The sequence below is a fragment of the Taudactylus pleione genome, unplaced genomic scaffold, assembly GCF_031769625.1.
Source record: "Taudactylus pleione unplaced genomic scaffold, aTauple2 ptg000040l, whole genome shotgun sequence".
In the NCBI taxonomy this organism is placed as follows: domain Eukaryota; kingdom Metazoa; phylum Chordata; class Amphibia; order Anura; family Myobatrachidae; genus Taudactylus; species Taudactylus pleione.
The window spans coordinates 14,114,484-14,137,077 of record NW_028284442.1 but is presented as its reverse complement, the minus strand read 5'-3'; the positions used below and the strand labels follow the sequence as shown (position 1 = coordinate 14,137,077).

General features: G+C 40.8%; 1 protein-coding gene across 1 annotated transcript in view; it reads left to right on the top strand.

Annotated features, from left to right (window-relative positions):
- LOC148538365 (solute carrier family 23 member 2-like) overlaps nucleotides 1–22,594 on the top strand; it is a 240,093-nt gene that overhangs the window by 143,742 nt on the left and 73,757 nt on the right. The window contains exons 8-9 of the mRNA XM_088455399.1: nucleotides 18,752–19,005; nucleotides 22,149–22,313. Coding sequence (XP_088311525.1) covers nucleotides 18,752–19,005; nucleotides 22,149–22,313 — 419 coding nt within the window. The remainder of the gene's footprint in view (nucleotides 1–18,751; nucleotides 19,006–22,148; nucleotides 22,314–22,594) is intronic.

Below are 22,594 nucleotides of genomic sequence, written 5' to 3'. Positions count from 1 at the left end.
CCCAGTAAAATTGAATAGTTTGAAAAAACCATCTACCTTCCATCCGTTATCTAATAATCCTTCGATTAAGACATTCCTAAGAATTTTGGAGCAAGATGTTTCCCAGGGAATTAAAAATCAAAAACCCTCTCACCCCAATTTATCGGTTGATGAGAGGGATGCTCTGCACCTTCTTAAGGATGATGAATTTATAATCTGCCCTGCGGATAAAGGGGGTGCTATTGTGCTCCAGGACCTCTCTGATTACCGTACAGAGGGCCTGATTCAGAGCCGCTCCTAAGCGGCCGCTCGTTCGCTCTGAGCGATGTTCGCACAACTGCGCATGCGTATGGATCATAATGCGCATGCGCAAACCAGTCATTGCGGTCGGAAATCGTGTGCTCGCAAAATAGCGAGGGGCTGCTAATTTGATTGACAGAATGTACCATTTGTGGGTGGTAACAGGGGAAGGTGCTTGAAAACGGGGGAGTGGAGATCCGAACGCAGGCGTGCCTAACGATCAAAAGGGCGTTTAATAGGAGTGCATAATTAGTAAAGGAGCGTCATCGACCACGTCACTTGGTTGTCTTTTAGCCTGAACTGCTCGTAGTGATAGCGGTAAGAAAAACCTACCACAAGCACTACGAGCAGTTCAGATGCCTTTCGATGTACCCGATTAATCTAATAAATACCGGAGATGACGTGTGATGCAAACGGCAAAGGGGCGTCTTTGCAAAATAGCGAGCGCATTTTTTGTTCGCTTGCTCAGACATAGAGGCGTCAACAAACCGCAAAGAGCGAGTGCTCAATTTAAATAGCCGGCCTCTTTTTTGGAACGACCGTCTGCAAATAGCGTCCGGGTCTGAATCAGGCCCAGAGATCAATCGGCAACTAAAGGAACCAGGAGTTTATCTTAAACTAAGGGGTGATCCAACTGCTACCTTTAAGAAAGAGCTCAAGGAAATATTAAGTTTAGCTAAAGATGCTTCACTTATCAATGAGGAATTATTTACTATCTTACCGGAGTTTCCCTTTCTACCTTTATTATATACGCTGCCAAAGATCCACAAGGGGATTTGCTCTCCCTCTGGTAGGCCTATCATCTCGGCCCGTGGATTTTTGTTCCAACCAACTGCAATGTATTTGGATTCGATCCTTCAACCACTGATTCATGAACATCCATTTCTTTTAGACACTACAAAGTTACTCTGTGAACTTAAAAACTTGGATGCTCTTCCTAGTGATGTCTGGCTTGTGACAGCCGACGTGACGAGCCTGTATACTATTATTCCTCACTCAGAGGGTTTAGCATTGGTTAAGAGGTTATTACATAATAAAAGTTTGTTTGATGTTGCACATGTGGATATACTATTAATGTTGCTGGAATTAATATTAACCAAGAATTTATTTCTTTTTGATAATGAATATTTTTTACAAACCAAAGGATGTGCAATGGGTTCCTCTGTTGCACATACCTATTCTAACACCTATATATTTGATACAGATTATAAATTATTCTTTGGTGATGATGATATTTCTAGTAAGATCTTATTTTATAAAAGGTTTATAGATGATTTGTTCTTTATTTGGTGTTGCACTAAGGAGCAATTACAACAGATTTTTGAAACTCATAATTCCACCAATTGTCCATTTAAACTCACGTTTAAAATGCATCAAAGTGTAATAGAATTTTTGGATGTACAGACTGCTTTGAAAGATTCCAGAATTGATACCACTGTGTTCAATAAGAAAACTGACCGCAACACATATTTACATGCGACCAGTTGTCACCCTCATTGTATGAAATTTGGCATCCCTTACTCTCAAATGATAAGAGTTAAACGCATCAACAGTGATACTGTTAAGGCAGAGGAGCAGATTAATGCCATGATTGAGCGGTTTGTGATGAGTGGGTATGATCGTAAATATCTTGTGGGTTTAAAACACAAAGTGATGCAATTTGATCAGAACGAGTTATTGTGTATAAAACAACAAACAGTGGCTTTGAAAAAAATTCCTTTGGTTACTCAGTATAATATGGGATCATCAGTGAGTAATAAAGTTTCTAAAAAACTCTGGAAGCTGGTACAGACAGATAAGGAACTGTGCATTGATGCCATGTTATTCAAGATCCAGCAACCTACGGGATATGCTAGTTAAAACTAGGGATGAGCGGGTTCGGATTTCTGATATCCGAACCCCCCCGAGCCCCCCCGATCCGAGTCAGGCTCGACTTTTCCCGCCTGACTCGGATCTGAAATTGAGGCAAAATGTCATCATCCCGCCTTCCGGATCTCACGGGTTTTGGATTCCATAAAAGGTCCCTGCGTCGGCGCCATTTCTCACTCCGGCTGTGGACAGTGAAGAGGGAGGGTGGGAGCTAGGGCTGGCTGGGCTGTGTTGTGCTGCTGTTGTCCATAGGGGCTGTGACCACTCAGTCCATAGTGGCTGACTGGGCTGTGTTGTGCTGCTGTTGTCCATAGGGGCTGGCTGGGCTGTGTTGTGCTGCTGTTGTTCACAGGGGCTGGCTGGGCTGTGTTGTGCAGTCAGTTGCAGTCATAGGGGTTATGTCCACTCCAAAGTCTATAGGGGCTGGCTGGACAGTGTTGTGCAGTGTCCCATAGAGGCTGTAGTCCTAGAGGGGTGCTGTAGTGTTGTCCAGGGGGTGATCTGTGCATCAGGGGTGCTCCCCCAAAGTGCACTCCAAAAAAAAATTATTATTTTTATTTCTGTGTTTGTGAATTGTGTGCGCAGTAGCCGCACGTGAATCAACAAAGTAAAGCCAACCGTGTGCCTGTGTCATAAGTAAAGGGCCAGCTGGCTTGACCATTAAAGGGTGCTGTAACCCCCAAAGTGCACTCCAAACAAAATAAAAAATAATTTTCTGTGTTTGTGAATTGTGTTTGTGAATTTGTTGATGCACTGTGGCTGCACGTGCATCAACAAAGGAGCAGCCCCAAGCATGCACCTGTGTCTCATAAGTAAAGGGCCGGCTGGCTTGTCCATTAAAGGGTGCTGTAACCCCCAAAGTGCACTAAAAAAAAATTAAAAAAATATTTTTTTTTGTGTTTGTGAATTGTGTGCACTGTTGCTGCACGTGCATCAACAAAGGAGCAGCCCCAAGCGTGCACCTGTGTCCCATAAGTAAAGGGCCGGCTGGCTTGTCCATTAAAGGGTGCTGTAACCCCCAAAGTGCACCCCCCAAAAAATAAAAATATATATTTTTTTGTGTTTGTGAATTGTGTGCACAATAGCTGCACGTGCATCAACAAAGTAGCGGCAAGCGTGCGCCTGTGTCAACAGTAAAGATCTGGCTGGCTTGACCATTAAAGGGTGCTGTAACCCACAAAGTGCACTCCACAGAAAATAAACAATTCTTTTTTTTCTGTGTTTGTGTGTGAAATGTATGCGCAGTAGCCGCACGTGCATCAACACAGCAGCAGCGCCAAGCGTGCGCCTGTGTCATAAGTCAAGGGCCGGTTTGGACATCTGGTCTGGACTGAAGGACGTGCCAACAATGTCAATTTCTGACATGTCTACTGTCACTGCATATGATACTGTCACCACTGGACAGAATGGTGGAGGAATTATTTTCTGTGATCCGGACTTGGCGCTACTTTGTTGATGCATGTGCGGCTACTGTGCACACAATTCACAAACACAAAAAAAATTATTATTTTTTTTTTTGGAGTGCACTTTGGGGCTTACAGCACCCTTTAATGGACAAACCAGTTGGCCCTTTACTTATGGGACACAGGCACATGCTTGGCGCTGCTCCTTTGTTGATGCACTTGCAGCCACAGTGCACACAATTCACAAACACAGAAAAAAAAATTTTCTTTTGTTTGGAGTGCACTTTGGGGGTTACACCACACTTTAACAGATGAACCAGCCGGCCCTTTACTTATGACAGACAGACGCACGCTTGGCGCTACTTTGTTGATGCACGTGTGGTTACTTCGCACACAATTCACAAACACAGAAATTTTTTTTTTATTTTGTTTGGAGTGCACTTTGGGGGTTACAGCACCCTTTAACAGACAAGCCAGCTGGCCCTTTACTTATGACACAGGCGCACGCTTGGCGCTACTTTGTTGATGCTACTGCGCACACAATTCACAAACACAGAAATTTTTATTTTTCTTTGCACTTGGGGGGAGCACCCCTGATGGACAGAGCACCCCCTGGACAACACTACAGCACCCCTTTAGGACTGGGACACTGCACAGGACTTTGGAGTGGACACAGCCCCTATGGACAACTGACTGCACAACACAGTACAGCCAGCACCTATGGACTTTGGAGGAGTGGACACAGCCCCTATGGACAACTGACTGCACAACACAGCCCAGCCAGCCCCTATGGACTTTGGAGGAGTGGACACAGCGCCTATGGACAACAGCAGCACAGCACAACACAGCCAGCCCCTATGGACTTTGGAGGAGTGGACACAGCCCCTATGGACAACAGCAGCACAGCACAACACTACACTGCACTACACTACACTACACAGCCCAGCCAGCCCTAACTCCAACCCTCCCTCTTCACTGTCCACAGCCGAGTGAGAAAATGGTGCCGACTTGGGTACCTTATATAGAATCCAAAACCCGTAAGGCGGGATGATGAAGTTTTGCCTCAATTTCAGATCCGAGCCAGGCAGGAAAAGTCGAGCCTGACTCGGATCGGCCTCGGATCGTGGGGGGCTTCGGGGGGGGTTCGGATTTCAGAAATCCGAACCCGCTCACCCCTAATATATATTCAGGGCAGTGCTAGGTTCTTTTGCTGCTCCCCCAGATGGAATCAGTATGAATGACCGCCGGCCCTATTGCGTTCAAATCCCGACACCGGCAGACTGGCAGCAGTGAAGATCCCGACAGGGGATTTAGGTAAGTATAACTAACCCTACCACCCCCCTCTAACCCTCCCTTAGTGGTGCCTAACCCTAACCTCCCCCCTAGTGCCTATCCCTAATCCCCCCTAAGTGCCTAAACCTAACCCCCTGTCCCCGTAGCTTAAACCTAAGTCTTCCAGGGGGGGTGCCTAACCCTAACCTCCCCACATGGGGGGGCCTAACTTTAACCCTCCCTTTCCCTAATCCTCCCGGGGCGGGTGCCAAGCCCTAAGTCCCCCCCGGGAGCCCCTAACCTAACCCTCTCCCCGTGGTTGTCCGCGCCCGCCCCCGGGCTTACCTGCATTCGGTATGCCAGGCATCGGGCTCTCGGAGTAGGTATAATGACAGGTGTCAGGATTTCGACGCCTGTCATTAGTACCCTGTCGGGGTTTTACAGTCGGGAAGCTGGCGGTTGGCATATTCACCGTCTGCTTCCTGACTGCATCACCCCCAGACTCCCAGACTTGCTCCAGTGCTCTGGAATGGTGCCCATGGTTAATATAAAAACATTCAGCTCAGGCAGGATGGCCCTACTACTGCATATAATGGCTTACTGTGATCGCTGGTCCTGTATGTGCTGGAATTATAACACGCAATACACTTTGTATGATGCAAAGCTGGAAAAGTCCTAATTATGTCCTCTTCATGGACTGGCCACACTCACTCTAAAATCAAGCATTTGGAAACCCCCCTCAAGAAATCCTGCGTTTGCCACTGTATATATAATTATTTAGAGGTCCCAGGGGATGCACTCTGCAACCAATGACAGCTGAGATGCACAGCAGACGATAGCATCTGGTAGTGTTCCCGCTAAAAAAACTTTTTACATGTTGTCGTTATGGGGTAGTGTGTGTAGAATTTTGAGGACAAGAATGAATTTATTCCAATTTGGAATAAGGCTGTAACATAACACAATGTGGAAAAAGTGAAGCGTTGTTAATACTTTCCGGATGCACTGTACAAATTTGCACCTACTGTCGCATTAGTGTGCATCTCAGCATCAGGCTCCTAGTTCCTGATTTAGAGATACAGTATACGATACAAGCACTGCCGCTGTGTAAAAAGACTGTGCTAAAATATGCAGATGCCACAGGAGGCTATTTAAGTAAAAAGAAGAACACTGCCGGCTTCTCTGATCCACTGCTGCGTCATAAGAACAGTGTACATCTGAGTAACAATCAGGTTACTCAGGATGTCCAGCAACATCATACTGCCGGGGCTAGTGAAGCTGTATCCAAGGACACAGTCACTGGCATTGGCACGCCCAAAAAACTGGCCTGACACAGCCCCGTTTTCAAACACATGTGCAGATAAAAAAGCAATATAGATTTATGCAAATATTGATTTTACATAAATCTCTGAATCAGGCCCTAGGACATAGCTAAGTTTTAGATCTGTGATCTGACAATAAATATTAAGTTTGACAATCACGGACTAGCCTCAGAGCATCATACTGTAGCATAACCCAGCTCCAAACTGACATAAATTTTGCTTAAAGAAGATAATTGAGATAAAAGTACAGAAGTGATTCACTAAGAATTGGTTTTGTACGCTGTCATCATTCAGCCATAAATCACATGCAGTTTTCATAGCCAGACCACCAGATTAACTAAATGGTGTTTTGAAGTCCAAGTTCTTCATCCTCATCCAATGTACAGTTTGGTGGTTTGCCAATTCTCAAACTGCCTGCAGATCAACTTAAACTTCTTGTGGTTTACAAGAGTGTTTTAAACATTCCTTTTTACTGTGCTGATTTCAATTGATTCTCAAAACATTTGGGATTGTGGTCTCACAACATCTTTGAAATCTTAATACTACTTCATTATGGGACATATCCATCAATTGCGGGTTTTAGACCCGATGATTGTAATTTCTTATCACTGTTATTCGCTGCAGTAAGGAATTAAGTTTTGCCCCAAATTACTAATATACCCATGCAGGGACAGCGGCTCTGAAAGGAGCCATCTCTGCAGTGTCTAAGAAGTGAGATGGCTAATGATCATTTTACTGCTCTTTTGGGACCCCACAACGCTACTGTGCATGCGCAGTCTGCTGACAATGCATGTGCGGGTAGACATTGCTGGGGAGGGTTCTAGAGGAACGTTAGCTGTCATAGCCAAGCTCTGGAATGCAAAGCATTCCAAAGCTTGATAAATCTGACAGCCTAACAGCCGCTATAAAAACCTATGGGGACTGCTTCTGCTGTTGGAAATGGAGATCATGGCAACTATTGGAGATATCTTCTGTGGTCCCTCCATGGTACATTTGGGGTAACTTAGATATTTGGGGATACCCTGAAAAGATTCAAAATCAATGTTCTCATTTAAGTCATCTAGATGAAGTGTATGAAAGCGAAACATCCATAAGCTTGTTCTGAATCTGTCTCCCCCTCTTTTTGTACTGACAACATGCTGTACTCCCACAATTCAAAAGGTCTTTAGGATCCCCGTTATGAACCAAAGAGAAATGTAGGATGTGCTCACGCCAAGTCACACACTGTCATACATGCTCGAATATATTCAAACCTGTTTGAGTTTTTCCATTTTTTTATGGTTCTAAAATTTGAGAAATTCTTGGACATTTTCTAATTGATTCATTGCATCCAACCTCTAATTTTGTCCCTTCTCTATTTTTATAAAACTGATATTATTTTTAGAATAATCATTCATATTTAAGTATTATACAATTTACTATTTCAAATATTTTAGATATTGTTTAAAATGTTATAAAACTGAAATAAAGACTTTTGATCAACAAGTTCATACCTTCATTCTGAAAACCACAAGTTGGTTGATACAGAATTTAGAAATATAACCAATTAAAATTTCTTCCTGACTCCATGCTGGCACTTGGACCACTCTTTAGGTCAGCACAATTTCATATGAGTGCAATAATGGCAATAGTCCTATATTTTCTATTTTGCTATAAAAACATCTATTCCTATTCCAGTTCTTGTTGGAATACTTTTCATAGGTTCAGAATTTGTATTTTAGAATAAAAAAAGTAACTAATATAAAAATAACTTTACTAAAACCAGCTGAACTCAATGATATTAAATAAATCTAACCCCTTGGAATTATGTTGCTACTGTACATTTTGCCACATTTGGACTTTAGTGTGCAATTGTGAAAAAACCTATAGCAGCCTATGTGCTATTAGCTTAGGTTTGTGTAGTGTGGGTTACACAACTAAATTAAATAATATATTTATATGGGTTTACATTTTCACTTTGCTAGTAAATAATCCCAATTAAATTAGCAGTAATCTATACAATAATACAGCTCCTAATGTGTGCAAAAATTTAGGCAATGATAGTTACTCATATGCTCTTATTGATGGCAGAAGCTAGACAGATTGGATTGTTTCTTGCTGAAAGTTTACTTATGCTATATTGTTTTTTTTGTTATATTTATATTTGTCCTTTGTGTTCTTATTCAAAAAATGCACATTTTGGGCCTGTATTCTGAGTTAGATGGAGCTGTGTCCATGTAGGTGGATTTTCAAAAACAATACTGAGACCATGCATCTCCCGAGCTCCTCAATTACAGCTCCAACTCTGTGTATACGGATCCTGGATGCAACTTATATGCATGCGGGAGAAGAATAATCGCTCCACTGGGTCCGATTCAGAATCAGGCCCTTTAAGCATAATACCAGAAACAGATGTGCATGAAGTTCTGTATTTGACAAATTATCTCATTGTATTTGACCTTTTCTTCCTCCTTCACAGCAAATGGAAATCACCAACAAAATGTATAAATACTCCTTCTCTATATTTTTTGTTCCTCCTCCTCTACACTCTGATTTTAAATTCAACCCAAATTCAATTACATTGAATGTATTAACCACTTTGTTTCCTGGGAGTCATGGTTATCATTGTTTCATGTATTTCAAAGTAATTGCCACATAAGTGTGTAAAGGCACAAGAGACACATATATTCCTTAACCCAAGCCATGTGGATGCTGTTAAAAGATCACATGGAATACAAGGAAAAATGACGTAGGTTTTTTTAAAGATTCAGATTTCAAAGAAGACTGAAACACCATGTACCTTACATCAAATGTCGTTTTAAACCGTTCAGTATCATGTGCATAATTGTCAACATTTTAAATGAATTCCAGGGACTCTTTCCTGCTGAGCCAGTGCATCCTCAGAAACGATACTATCTCTGCAGGCCTTGGAGTACTACAAGTACTTTTAAATGCAGATACTGTATAAATTGCATTGTGTTCTTGCTGTTTACTGAAACATACAGACATTTTCAGGACAAAAATCAATAAAGCTATTTTAGTCCCAGGAAATTATGGACATGATTTTGTAATATGACATACAGTATAAAGGGTTATAATGCCAGCAATATAGCAGTATACAGTGTGTTTTTAAATAAATTATATTTTCCAACCAAAATCAAATCCACAACAGTCTGAGCTGGACCACATGGTATGTTAATGCCCATCCAAACTAATGACCCCCCAATTACCCTAACTCCAGGATGAATGCCAATTTTGTAGGGTTTGTGGTATACATCTCTTCATTTTTTATTTGGTCATTTGATACTCTTTACCTGTCTTGACAACCTACGTTTGCAGACATTTCTCATGTTTTTCATGTAGAATATTTTCTTAAACAATGCGATATTTACCTGAGTACTCAATATACACTTTCCTTTACATTTTTTGCATTGCCTGCATTGCACATTTTAATCTATTTTTCTAATGCCACTGCTTTAATAAAAAACATATTTTAAAAAAAAAGTTATATTGAGACACATTGTGCATCTTAAGGAAGTGTGTGTCATGATCAGTGTCAGAAGAAGTCCATGAGACACTCAGGGCTTCAGTCCCTTTAGAATGATATTGTACAATGCTATTGCACAATCCTATTGGCAGCATTGGACCAGCCATAACAGCCTGACTACAGAACGGTTATCTGGGCCAGTAGCACTAAATGACCCAGGAAACAACAATGACCATTACAAGCTGGGTGTAGTGCACTAACCTAGCAACAACACACTACTACTGTATAGTCCCCAACAATACAGTTACAAAGCAATACAATAAACACAAGCAGGTACCTTACAAACAGCCTTCCATTAATGGGGACCTGACTACCAGGAGACCTAGTGACTTTGTGATGGTGATTTACACCAGGATGCTATATAAACAATCAGTTAATGGCCCCGGGCTTACTGCCTGGTAAACTAATTGCAACACGGGCCTAGAGCCTGGAGCTACTTTGTTTGTGCTGGCCTACTGTCTGCCTATCTGTGGGGTGTACTCCTATATTCAAGCTTAATGCCTTCTGGTGCCATGAATCTAATGCCTATATATTATGTGGTAGTTTAGGGTCTAATGCCCATAGGGGCTTGGTCAACTGCCCACCTATCCAGGGGCTATATCTTTAGGGCATAGTTCCCAAGACACCTCAGGTCTAATGCCCGATGTGGGGGAGCCAATCCCTGGGAGTTAGTGGAAAAGTATGTGCCCTACTGAGTTCTTAACTGCTGACATTACTGCCTTAGTCACAGGGTGCTCCTTCTGTCCTTACCATGGCACCCTGCACAGGATATCCCAGTGTGGGGCAGTGCCAATTACTCAGCTTTTCCCCACAGTCTTCTGTTCATGACCTGAAATCTGCGTACTCACCATGCCAGATCTGTACGATGATCTCTTCCTCCAGGATGGAACCACAGTGACCATGCAACATCTTTTCCGGGTGCAATCTTCTCCATTGCTCAAGCTCTAGGCGTCACTTCTCGTTCCCAGTGGTGGCATCATCTAATTGGCACACCTTGGCAATGATGCCTAATTTAATAGCCCTTTAATTGCATTGCATACAATGAGGAATGAGGAGTGAAAATATTCTCTGAAAAGGCTCAACTTATTTTGTGAACCATTTATTAGAAGTGGTTTGTTTTTGTTTGTTTATTCAAGATATGTATATCCTATGTAATGAGCTGCAAATGCCTTTTTATGTATAACATAAAATATACATACTAATACTTTCTTTCCACTGTCGTCTCCATGGAGCTAAAGTGGGTGGGGCAAGTAGAGTGGCAAAGGGAGCAGTTAAAAAGGGGAGGGAAAAGGAACAGATGGGGAATCAGGATGGGGGTAAAATGGGGTGAAAAGACTCTGCAGTGTTCTTGCCATGGTTTGTTCTGGCCAATGGCAATGTCTGTGAAGAGTTCACCAACTCAAGACACTTTACGGGCATGAGTATGAGGGCCAGGAAAGGAACATTGACTAAGGATACTCAGCACAGATTTACATTGTGTCCTTTTCTGGTCACTGTTCAGTTGCATGTCACCTGCCAAGACACAAAACAGTACTCTCTCACAATGGGCTTGATTCATGGTTAGGAGTAAATAAAAAAATGGAGCAAACAAGGACAATTTGCTTATTGAACAAATGCAATGCAATGGGTTCAAATGCATTTATTGTTTTTGTATGCTGGGAAGATACTGCTGCTGTTGCACATAGTGAACAAATACAGGGCAGCTTTGTTTTTACACTGAAATTTAGAATTAAACGAGGGTGCACCCCTTCCAAATTGTAAATCTATCTGCACATTTTAAATCTGTTCCACATTCAGTGCAACATAGTATTGCCAAAGTGCTATTATCTGGTGATCACTGGTGATCACCAGATAATTAGCTACTAATGGGCCACATAATTTGTGGGGACTCCCTGCTTTCAAATATGGGTTTCGACTTGGCTGCAGCTGTCATAATGGGGGGTTATAGGGCACACAGTACTCCCTCCTCCATATATGGAAAACATATTTTCTGTATCGTGGGGTAATAGTGCCTGGTGATTACAAGTGATCACCAGGCAATAAGCACCAAGGGGTAACTTAACAAATTTGTAGCTACTGTACGTAGATCTTCCCTCATGCCTGGACTACATTATTTTTCTAAAGTGCAGGTGGTTAATGTCTGGTGATCAGCAGACATAGGCCCTCATTCAGAGCCGTACGCTCTGAGCAGAGCGCACGCTCTGAATGAGGGCCGCCCTCCATAAAAATGGAGCGTCCTCCTGGACGCTCGTATAGCTGTGGGTCACCACCCACAGCCTATGCGAGCGTGCAGTTTGATGGCCGCGATGGTCTTGACCATCGCGACCATCGAAACTGCGAGCCGGAGCCTGCGGTTGAGGTTTTCAACTGCAAGCCCCGGATTGATTTTGGCTCTATCAGAGCCAAAATCACTCCCACTGACATCACTAGTGATGTCAGTGGGCCGGCTTCTGATGGGAGGCGTTCCTGTGGGAACGCCCCCGTCAGGGAGGCACGCCCACCAAAGGGGCGTGCTGTCAATCAACATCGACAGCACGCCCCCTTTGATCAGACACAACGAGCGAAGGAAAGTCCTTCGCTCGTCGCGTCTGGCGCATGCGCACGACGGAGCTCCCGCCGTCGTGCGCATGCGCAGAGCACAACATCGACCCACTTGCGAGCGGACAGCCGCTTGCGAGTGGGTCTGAATCAGGCCCATTAACTTTTATATGGCCACAATGTTTGAAAGAGGTGACTTTCTTTCTTTCTTTCTTTCTTTCTTTCTTTCTTTCTTTCTTTCTTTCTTTTCTCCTCTCAAAACAGAAATACTGATGAAAAGCTGAAATCATTCAGTTGTGTGACAAACATCTGTGCCACAATCAGATACACCGGAATGGTCTGCTCTCTATCTCAGCTCTGTCTCAAAACTTGGTTGACACCCTCTGCCAGAGAGTGGCACTACCGGTAGACCACTGCCCCAAAACCCATGAGATTTTCCCCATATCTTGATCTTCCTACAGTTAGTACCAGATTGCACCACATCAGGCAATGTTTTTCCAATCATCCAGTGTCCATTGTTTTGTTTTTTTAATCATTAGACCACCGCATCCATATCTTTTTTTTTGCAAAGAGATTGGAAATTGGCTGCAGCCAATACAGCCTACACCCCATCCAGGTTAAGGTGCAATTAGAGGAGATGCCTGATTTGATCAAATCAGCTTTTAAGTTGATCAAAAAAGGCCAATTTGACATAGTCAAACTTTGCAAAGGGAATTTAGGACCAGCAAATTTGCTGTTTGACATTACAACGGCAAAAAATGTATGCATTTAAGAAATGTGCTCAAACCATATCCAAGGTGTTTAATCTTCTATGATCAGTACAAGCATATTGAAAGCATTACCAGTTTGAGCCCACAATTCTTTTACTTTTGTCTAATAAACTAGTTTGACAACTCTTTTCAGAACAGTTCTAGCTTCATTAACAATAAGTTGAGTGTTCTGATATGGCTTATTCAGCACTACTGTTCTATTCCACTGTTGACTGGCTGTAGTCTGTCTATTACTTCACAAGTCTTGTCTGCCCTTTTCTGCAACTTTCATAAATAGCCTGTTTAGGACTACAGAAACACTGTTAGTTGGATTTTTGCTGGGCAGTGGTGTAGTCTTGCTATTGTAAATGAAACACCAGCATGTGTTTTATTTTCTAATATTCTAATACAGCCTCACCTGGCACCCATATGGTATGTTTTATCTATTTTGCTGAGTAAAACAGACTGTTTGGGTATGTAAGCCCCCTTCAGTGTGTGGTGTGGTACATAGGTGCATTTGTAGTGATACACCTCCTATTGCCTCAGGCTAGCTCTCCATGGTGTGGGCACACATATAGATACAGGTATAGATAGACACATGCAGCAACAGTTCTTTTGAATAACTTGGGTGCCAGACCTTCTCTTATAAAAATATACCACTTTATTTCTCTCCTCCTGCACATGACAAGGACAAGAATGTGGTTACAGCAGCTTCTCCTCCCCCTCCAGCTCAGATACTTGGCATGTCAGATGGTATATGACAATCATATGGATATGGTTACATTACATCACACTCTTCTTCACCAGCACAGTCTTTAAGCACAGTCACAATGAATGCTTTGCATTTTGCACACACAGGTCCACCTGGCCCTTTGCTGGCTGGTGCCTGTAGTTCTCCACTTCATACGTGCAGGTCCACCTGGAACTTTGCTGGCTGGTGCCTGCAGTTCTGCACTTCATACGTGCAGGTCCACCTGGAACTTTGCTGGCTGGTGCCTGTAGTTCTCCACTTCATACATGCAGGTCCACCTAGCCCTCCGCTGGCTGGTGCCTGTAGTTCTCCACTTCATACGTGCAGGTCCACCTAGCCCTATGCTGGCTGGTGCCTGTAGTTCCCCACTTCATACATGCAGGTCCACCTAGCCCTCCACTGGCTGGTGCCTCTAGCTCTCCACATCATACATGCAGGTCCACCTGGCCTTATGCTGGCTGGTGCCTGTAGTTCCACAGCTTCACACACATCTCACATAACTTCTTTTGCACTCTGCCTCTCCTTCGTCTCTTCTAAGACAATATACAGAGTGTCTCATACCCAATCTGCCTCTCTCTGCTTCCCTTCTCTTTCACATGGGACAGCAATATACAGACTTTTCTATTACAGCTATCGCACTCTCAGCAGCATTCCATCCCTCTCTTACAGGGATGGCTCCTATAGCCACACTGCTACCACAGTGACCCCCCCCCCTTTAATGGCTGCTGGGGGGCTTTTATGCATAAGGGACTCCTCTTGTCCCCTAACAATAAAGATCCTGGGAAATTCCTCTTCCGCATCTCTCCAACAGAATATACTAACATCTCTTACCCCTCTCATGGGCGCTAAACATTTCACTGGGCTGCTCTTGCTGCAACATTCCAGCTCTTTCTCTGTGATCTCTCACAGACGTTATCTCAGTGGTCTCACTCCAGACCTCTCTCTCCTTTGGCGTTAGATGGGCATCGTGGCAGCCACCATGGTCCCGCCAATCTCCCCCTGCCAGGGGAGCATGAGGGCTACATTTCTGCTTCCAGCTCTGACTCTCCCCAAAGATGTCTGCTCTCTCCCAAAATTCTTCTTCTCAATTCCTTTGTTTTTCCTCCCCCCTCCTTTCTCTTATCTGCCTGCCACACACCCAGTCTTCCCACCCCTGCTGGTCTATCTCTACAGACCATCCTTTACCTGAAAACTGATCCCCAGGGTCTCAGGAATGCAATATCTACAACAGGAAGCAAGCTTTAACGCTGAGACGGGAGTGTTTACAAATACCATCCCCTAGAGGGTGTTACAGGTATATTTACTAAAGGCCTGGTTTTTAGAAGTGGTGTTGATGCCCATAGCAATCAATCAGATTCTAGCTATTATCTTCTAGGAGGTGATAGATAAATGAAGAGTAGAAACTGATTGGTTACAGTGGGCAACAACTCCACTTCTAATAACCTGCACTTTAGTAAATATACCCTTATGACTTTACAGTACAAAACAGTGATACACTAATGAGATTGTACTGAATAATGTTAAAATAAAAATATCTTCAGTGTTTGAACTTGATAAAAAATCATGAATGGCAAAAACTTAAGCATTTCACTGACTTTGTAATGTCATAGGATGTAAAGTGGATGCATATACCATAAATCAATCATCGCTAAACACACAAAATATTGGGCATGTGATGTTATAAAGATGCTGTTATAAAGAAATGTACAGTAACCCCTCTGTTGTTAATATAGTAAGTAACATGATTCACATGTCTAGACTGCATTTTTCAGTTAAAACTGGGTTCTGATAGATTGAAATTTCACAGATAAGTGACAAGCTGCTGACAGGAAATTCTGGGGAATTACTAAGGAGCTATGAATTTAACCAATATTTTAATTAACTGAAATACTGTATCAACTTTATTGTCTGGCTCTAACATGTAAGATCTAGTCAAGGAGCTTGTGTACTTGGTATAATATAGACAGCATACAGTTGCTAGTAAAAAATAAGACAGTTCAGTTTCTCCAATGCATAGGTAAAAATATCATAACTGAATACTTGTACAATGCTCAGATTACAGTTATAGCATAATTGTGTTACCCAAAATGCTGCCTTATAGAGGTAACCCTTAAATGCATAGTGAAACTAAACCTTATCAGGCATAAAAGTTTATCTCTAAAGGAGTTAATATATCAAAACTCCAGATATATGTGATGATTCATGGCCATAGACTTTGTCAGGACTTTTGCCTAATAGGCCAATGGCTTCTTGTGACTATATGGAGTTTTTTCTAAATATATTATAGTTAGAGATGTGCGCAGATCCCTGTGTTTTGGATTTGGGTATGAATTCATCTTTGTGTTTTAGTTTTGCAAAACTAAACTCACGTGTTTTGCTTTTGGATCAGTATTTTTTTTTATAAAAACAGCTAAGATCATATAATTTGGGCCTGTTTTTGTTCTACAGTATTATTAATCTCAATAACATTAATTTCCAGTCATTTTCAGTTAATTTTGACCACCTCACAGTTCACAATATTGTTCACAAATATTGTCCAAAGGCTGGCTGGCTACACTAAGTAACAAAGCAGTGGCATAAACACATGGCTGTTTAAAACACTATAGCATATCTATAAAACATTGCCACATAGCAGTGTCATATAGGATGAAAGTTTAATAAACTACACAACCCTATAGAAACCAAGACTTTTGTCATTAATCAAGAACTAGATTGGAGGCCACAGGGCAGTACAGTGAAATGGCGGTCGAGCATGTTTGTAGTGGATGGCAGGTAAAGGAAGGAAGGATTAATTAGCATAGTTAATTTAATTGTTTGACTTACTAAGAACATTTTTGAGGGGGGAGCGGGTTCGTATAGCCAGCAGGTCAGCCTCCAAATATTTTTGACATGTGCTCTAACCCTTGTCGGGAATCCTTGGCTATTAACATTGTATTATTATTATTATTATTATTATTATTATTATTATTATTCGATTTTAAAAAATGTGTAGTAAACTGTTAATCACACAGTTACAGTCACACTACAGCCCACCCCACATACCCTAACCCTCAGGTGTCCTGTGTGAAATTGCACCCACAATCACGAGGGAGGGACTTTTATTGAATCCAAAACATGCTAGATCCAACACAGGAAGTGTGACATTTTGCCTTGTTAGATGCAAATTAGATGCAGTGGCATACCGGGGAAAAGGACGGGTGCATAGCAGGTGACTACTCCTCCTGCTGAAAAAGTCTTAAAAATGACACCTATGCAATGTCAGCCTGTCCTCAGCAGTTGCAGACTATCAAGTGCAACTCCATTATAGAGTGTTTTAAAAACAAAATATGATGGTATTGGCAGGGGCTTGGGAAAAAAAAACATGGTTCTGCAGGATGCACTCCGACGATCAGTAGCGATTTGATGATCCTAACATGTGGTGGTGGTGCTGGCCATTGAATCAGCAGATGAATAGGAGGAGACTCTCTAGAGTGTGTTCACTTGATCTCCCTTCTACTCCACAGCAAAGGATCCAGTGCGACTGCTGCGGGCTCCTGCAGTAGTATGGTTGATTATTGGAGCTCACAAAGCTGGGTATCAAGGTGTTTTTTTTTACTTTGTGCTGAGGAAATGGATTGCGTTGGCAATGTGGAGATGGGTCTTTAGAGTACACCATTTGCAGGTTACAGATAATGGGCAATTTTTCTATAAGGCAGGTGAAAGAATATGATGAACATATCTGGAATATAAACATTCCATTCATTATATGTACGATATTCTGCTCTGTTCAGTACCACATAGAATGTGATATATAATAATGTTAAATAGTAATTTTACTCAATCTGTACAAAAAAATCTCATGTTATACATGATGACAATTTTTAAACTTTTCTATTTGAATTAACACTTTCTTAAGCTAATATTGCTAATAATGCAGTGGAGCTTAATCCATATTCCCTACCACATGCTCACTCTAGGGTTAATTTTTTTGTTGGGAGACAATTAACCTACCAGTATATTTTTGGAGTGTGGGCGGAAACCGGAGTATCCGGAGGAAAACCCACGCAGACATAGGGAGAATATTCAAACTCCACGCAGTTAGGGCCACAGTGGGAATTGAACCCACAACCTCAGTGCTGTGAGGTAGTAATGCTAACTATTACAACGACTGTGCTTCACAAGTAATAACATATAAGTAAAAACATATTTGTTTTTATATCACAAACAGGGATGTTGAGAGATCAAAAAGGCCCAGGTACTCGGGGGTATTGCCAAAGCCAGAAGGCATGACCCATGCCCACTCAGAAAAAAAACAAATACCATCGCCGCATGCTGCAAATGGGGCCTGGACTCCTCCAACAGGCCTGTGTAAATAGTACCCTTTCTGCACCCCTGACCACAAATGCATAACCTTTCACCTGCCTACATTTAATTAGATATATTATATACATGCTGCACCTTTCTCAGAACAATGAAGAATATGTCATGCATTCTTTCAGATTATAAATTAATTCCCACTCCTCAATCTGGTCAAATGCTGCTGATAGACTTCATAGTGTGGGCTCAAATATATGAAGTACTGTACACTTAACACTTAACTATAATAGCTCTATTATTTATGTTTCATTGAATGGGGTTGAATGTAGGAGCTGATAAAGAAGCAGATCAGTAGGTGATAGACTTAAAGGTTTGATTCCATGAATTTATAACTGGTAGGTTTATTTGATTTTGATAAAATTGACACTAGTGTGTATGTTTGTTCTTGTGTATAAGGAAAGTATGGTGGCATAGTCTGGGTACGATTATAACTAGAGCATTACCTGTTTGCTCTTCCTTTGCTGCTTTGGTTTTTGGGTTGCTTCATGATCTCTGTAGTGCACTGTAACACATGACTTGCTATATAAACAATAATATAATAATAATAATAATAATAATAATAATAATAATAATGTCAGGTTATGTGACAATAATTCTGATATATGTTTTCCAGCATATGTACTGTACATGATATTGTTGTATTTTATTCATAAGTTTCATAGTTTCACCCTTCATTATTTGTCTTTCAGGCCAATGGGGTTGGCCGACAGTCAGCCTCTCCTCTGTACTGGGGATGATATCAGGGGTGCTCTCTTCCACTATTGAATCTGTTGGTGATTATTACACTTGTTCAAGATTATCCGGAGCTCCAATCCCACCAATACATGCCTTAAATCGTGGGATAGGAATGGAAGGTATAGGATGTATTCTGGCTGGTATATGGGGAACAGGAAATGGGACTACATCGTACAGCCAGAATATTGCAGCTTTGGGAATTACGAAGGTATATTTTACATTATGTACTATCAAAGTCTGATTACAAATCTTAAACAACATATTTATCCATAGAAGTATTTTTGTTTTCAAATTTATTCTTAGATTCAAATTCATGCTTCCTCATAAGTTTTCTATTTTCAAATTCATCATGTTCGATATAAATAAAGCAGGGGCAAAAATAGTTCAAAATAAGTTGAAACATGTATTCCACAACATACAACATGTGTAAGTTTTAACTTCTTTATTACCTGTTCCATATTTTTAATGTAATAAATTGGTTTGGTCCATTCACTAGGGACTCCATCCATTATCAATGGGCCTGATTTAGAGTTGTACACTATTGCCATCACAGCTGTGACCCGTACGCAGCTGCTGTGCAAAAATATGCAAAGGTTGCGTCCGCTGGGATATTTACTGAGCATCTGTGTCCAAAGACGCAGCATCAGTTTCAGATCATTTGTTGTTAGCAGTCCTGAGTAACTCTGTGGTCACCCAGAATGGCAGCAGGAACTGAGATGTCAGAGCCATATTTCTTGCATTTGGGATCGCAGACGCAGGATGTGACATGTCCCTGAAACGGTCATGAAATGTCTGTGTTTTTATCCAGCATATGTGACCACCCGCAAATGCTCCCTGGCTGTCAATCAGTCTACAAAAAAATATTTGATGCAAGCTATTATGGTAATGTACCTTGACATATGCGCAGTGCGACTTAGATGCATTCGCATAATGGCTCAACTGTGAAAATATTCGGAATGTACGCTGACCACAGTATTTTGGTTTTGGATCTGTATCTTCTTCAAGGTTTTGGATCTGGATTTGGTTTTGCAAACCACCCTCAAGTGTTTTGGTTTTATATCTGAATTTTTTAAATAAAAAATAGATAAAAAGTTTTAAAAACAACTAAAATCATGTAATTTATGCAATCCAAAACCCAAAATTCATATTTAAAATCTGAATTCCGTACTGCAAAAAGATCAGAACTGTTACCCGGATTTACCCGGATCTCCTCAGGAGATTAGAACCGCGACTCAGATTTACCTGGATTCATGAAATTTGGGTGGATTCGGAATTCTGGAGATCCGAACCGCACATTGCTAGAAAACATCAGTAAAGCGTACAACTCTGAATCAAGCCCATTATCACATATTAGATTTCAGACCATGCTGTATAAGCAGTAGAAGAAACAAATTTATTCAATCCCATTAATTGCTAGATACCTTTGCACATTTTAATATTGTACTTTGTGTGTCAAATACATTAATAGATATACATACCAGTAAATACAATTTCTCTTAGGGATTAACATATTTAAAGAAAGTTTTATGAAAACATAAACATTATACAATATATCATTTACAGTAGCTTTGAAAACAGAATAGAAAATATGTACTGGTAACATGGGCTATATCCTTATACACCCAGTGGTCAATTTATTAGTTGCACCTGCACATTAATGCAAATGTCTAGTCAGCCTATCCTGTGTCAGAAACTCAATTTTTAAATGCATGGAGAGATGATCAAGAGGCTCAGTTGTTGTTTAGACAAAAAATGAGAATGGGGAGAAATTTGATTTAATTGTCTTTGCTCGTGGAATTATTGCAGACAGGGTGGTTTAAGTATCTCAGAATCTGCTAAACTCCTTGGATTTTCATGCACAAAAGTCTCTAGAGCATCTATATAATATGTGCCTGCAACATAGAAAAATACTTGCATGAAAAAAGTCTTCCAGGGTAAATTTAGACAGGTAAAAATGTCATGAGCTCTGCAGGCTACTGATAAACAAATCTAGGGGTAACAAAGATTGAAGGTGACAAGTAACTTGTACAGAGGAAGGAATTTGGGGTTTCATAAGGACACAATTACTGGAGTTGGGAGGGAGGAGGAATGTGACTCTCCAGACAATCAGGTACAGTCCACCACGTGTGGCCCACCACAGTTCTTCAAACCTGCTAAGTGGCTCCCCAGCTGAAATAATTGCCTACCTCTGCTCTACAGTTTACAGAGAATGCTTGTAAAACAAAAAATATCATGTGAACAGTAGTTCTGTGGATGAAAATGCCTGGTTAACAGAGGTTAGAGGTGAATGGATAAAATGGTTCAAGTAACTCAAATAATCATAAGTTACAATAATGTTAGGCAGAAGATCAAATCTGAATGCATAGCACATCAATCTTAAGTTTATAGGCTACAGCAACAGAAGACCACGTTGGCCTCAATGTCACCAGATTTCAATCCAATAGAACACATTTGGTCTGAGGAATTGGAGAGATTGGCCGCATGAATGTATAGTCAATACATCTACCATTCAGCATCAGTGTGATGCTTTCTTGTCAACATGGATCACCATCTCTTAGGAATGTTTCCATCTCCTTGTGGAGTCCATGGCATAAAATATTCATGTTGTTCTGGAGGCAAACACAAATAGAAAGGTACTGTGTTCCTAATATAGATTCCATTGATTGTATTTTGTACATATTTTGTTAACTTTTCAATAGATCACTTATAGAGGGAATGGACAAGCTTCAAAATATATATATATATATATATATATTTATTTTTATTTTTTTCCGTTTTAAACATACATAAAACATAATTCATCATCATCAAGTTAATGATGATCATTTGTATGTGAGTTATGCAGCTGCATATCTTAAAGCTTATCTAGATGCCTTGGGGCATTTACATGTTCAACTCATTATTGAGTAATAATGCAGTCTGAACTCAGCAAAGATACTGTAACATCAAAAGTAAATTAAGCAGTATGCTTGAGAGCAGATATTTTTCTACTTGGTAGAAGGATCACTTTATACTTAGTAGAAGGGTCATGATGGAGGTAAGGAAATCCTAATATAAGCAGACTTTTAGAATGAAGCACCCTTTGTAAATCATTTTGCAATTTTTCAAACATTACTAATTTTCTTGAATTAATATTATTTTATTATTAGTCAGTGTTCCAAATAATTATCTACCTTTTTTGAAGACACATGTAATAAAAATCATACATCTAAGAGTTACTTTTGTCAAAGCACAAGTTAAGCAATTATGTTCATACTGTATATAGCAGTGCTGGCTACAAACGTAAAGCCAGTAGGTGTAAGAATAAATCGCAAATGAAATACACATAAAAAAAAGGGTCCTCTCTTCTAGGTTGGAAGTCTCTTAGTCATGCAGATTGCGGGTGTCCTTTTAGTCATTCTAGGACTATTTGGAAAATTTGGAGCTATTTTCATTACAATTCCAGAGCCTGTCATTGGAGGGATGTTCATGGTGATGTTTGGCATGATTGCAGCAGTGGGTATTTCAAATCTCCAGGTAATGTGAAATTTATACTTTGTTATATACTGTATATTAATTTGAACTAATATATTGCTGTAAAAAGGCAAATGCCTTATGCAATATAGACTGTTTTTTTAAATATTCTATGCAGTGTTACATTTTTGTATCAGCTGTAAAATAGAACAGGTTTAAAACAGCAGTTTAATATTAACAAAGAATAAATAAGTACTAATACATATTGTATCACTGTTATAATTAAAATATATTATATACAGAATGTTTGAAAAAGTTGTATCTATTACTTTTTATTTGTTCTT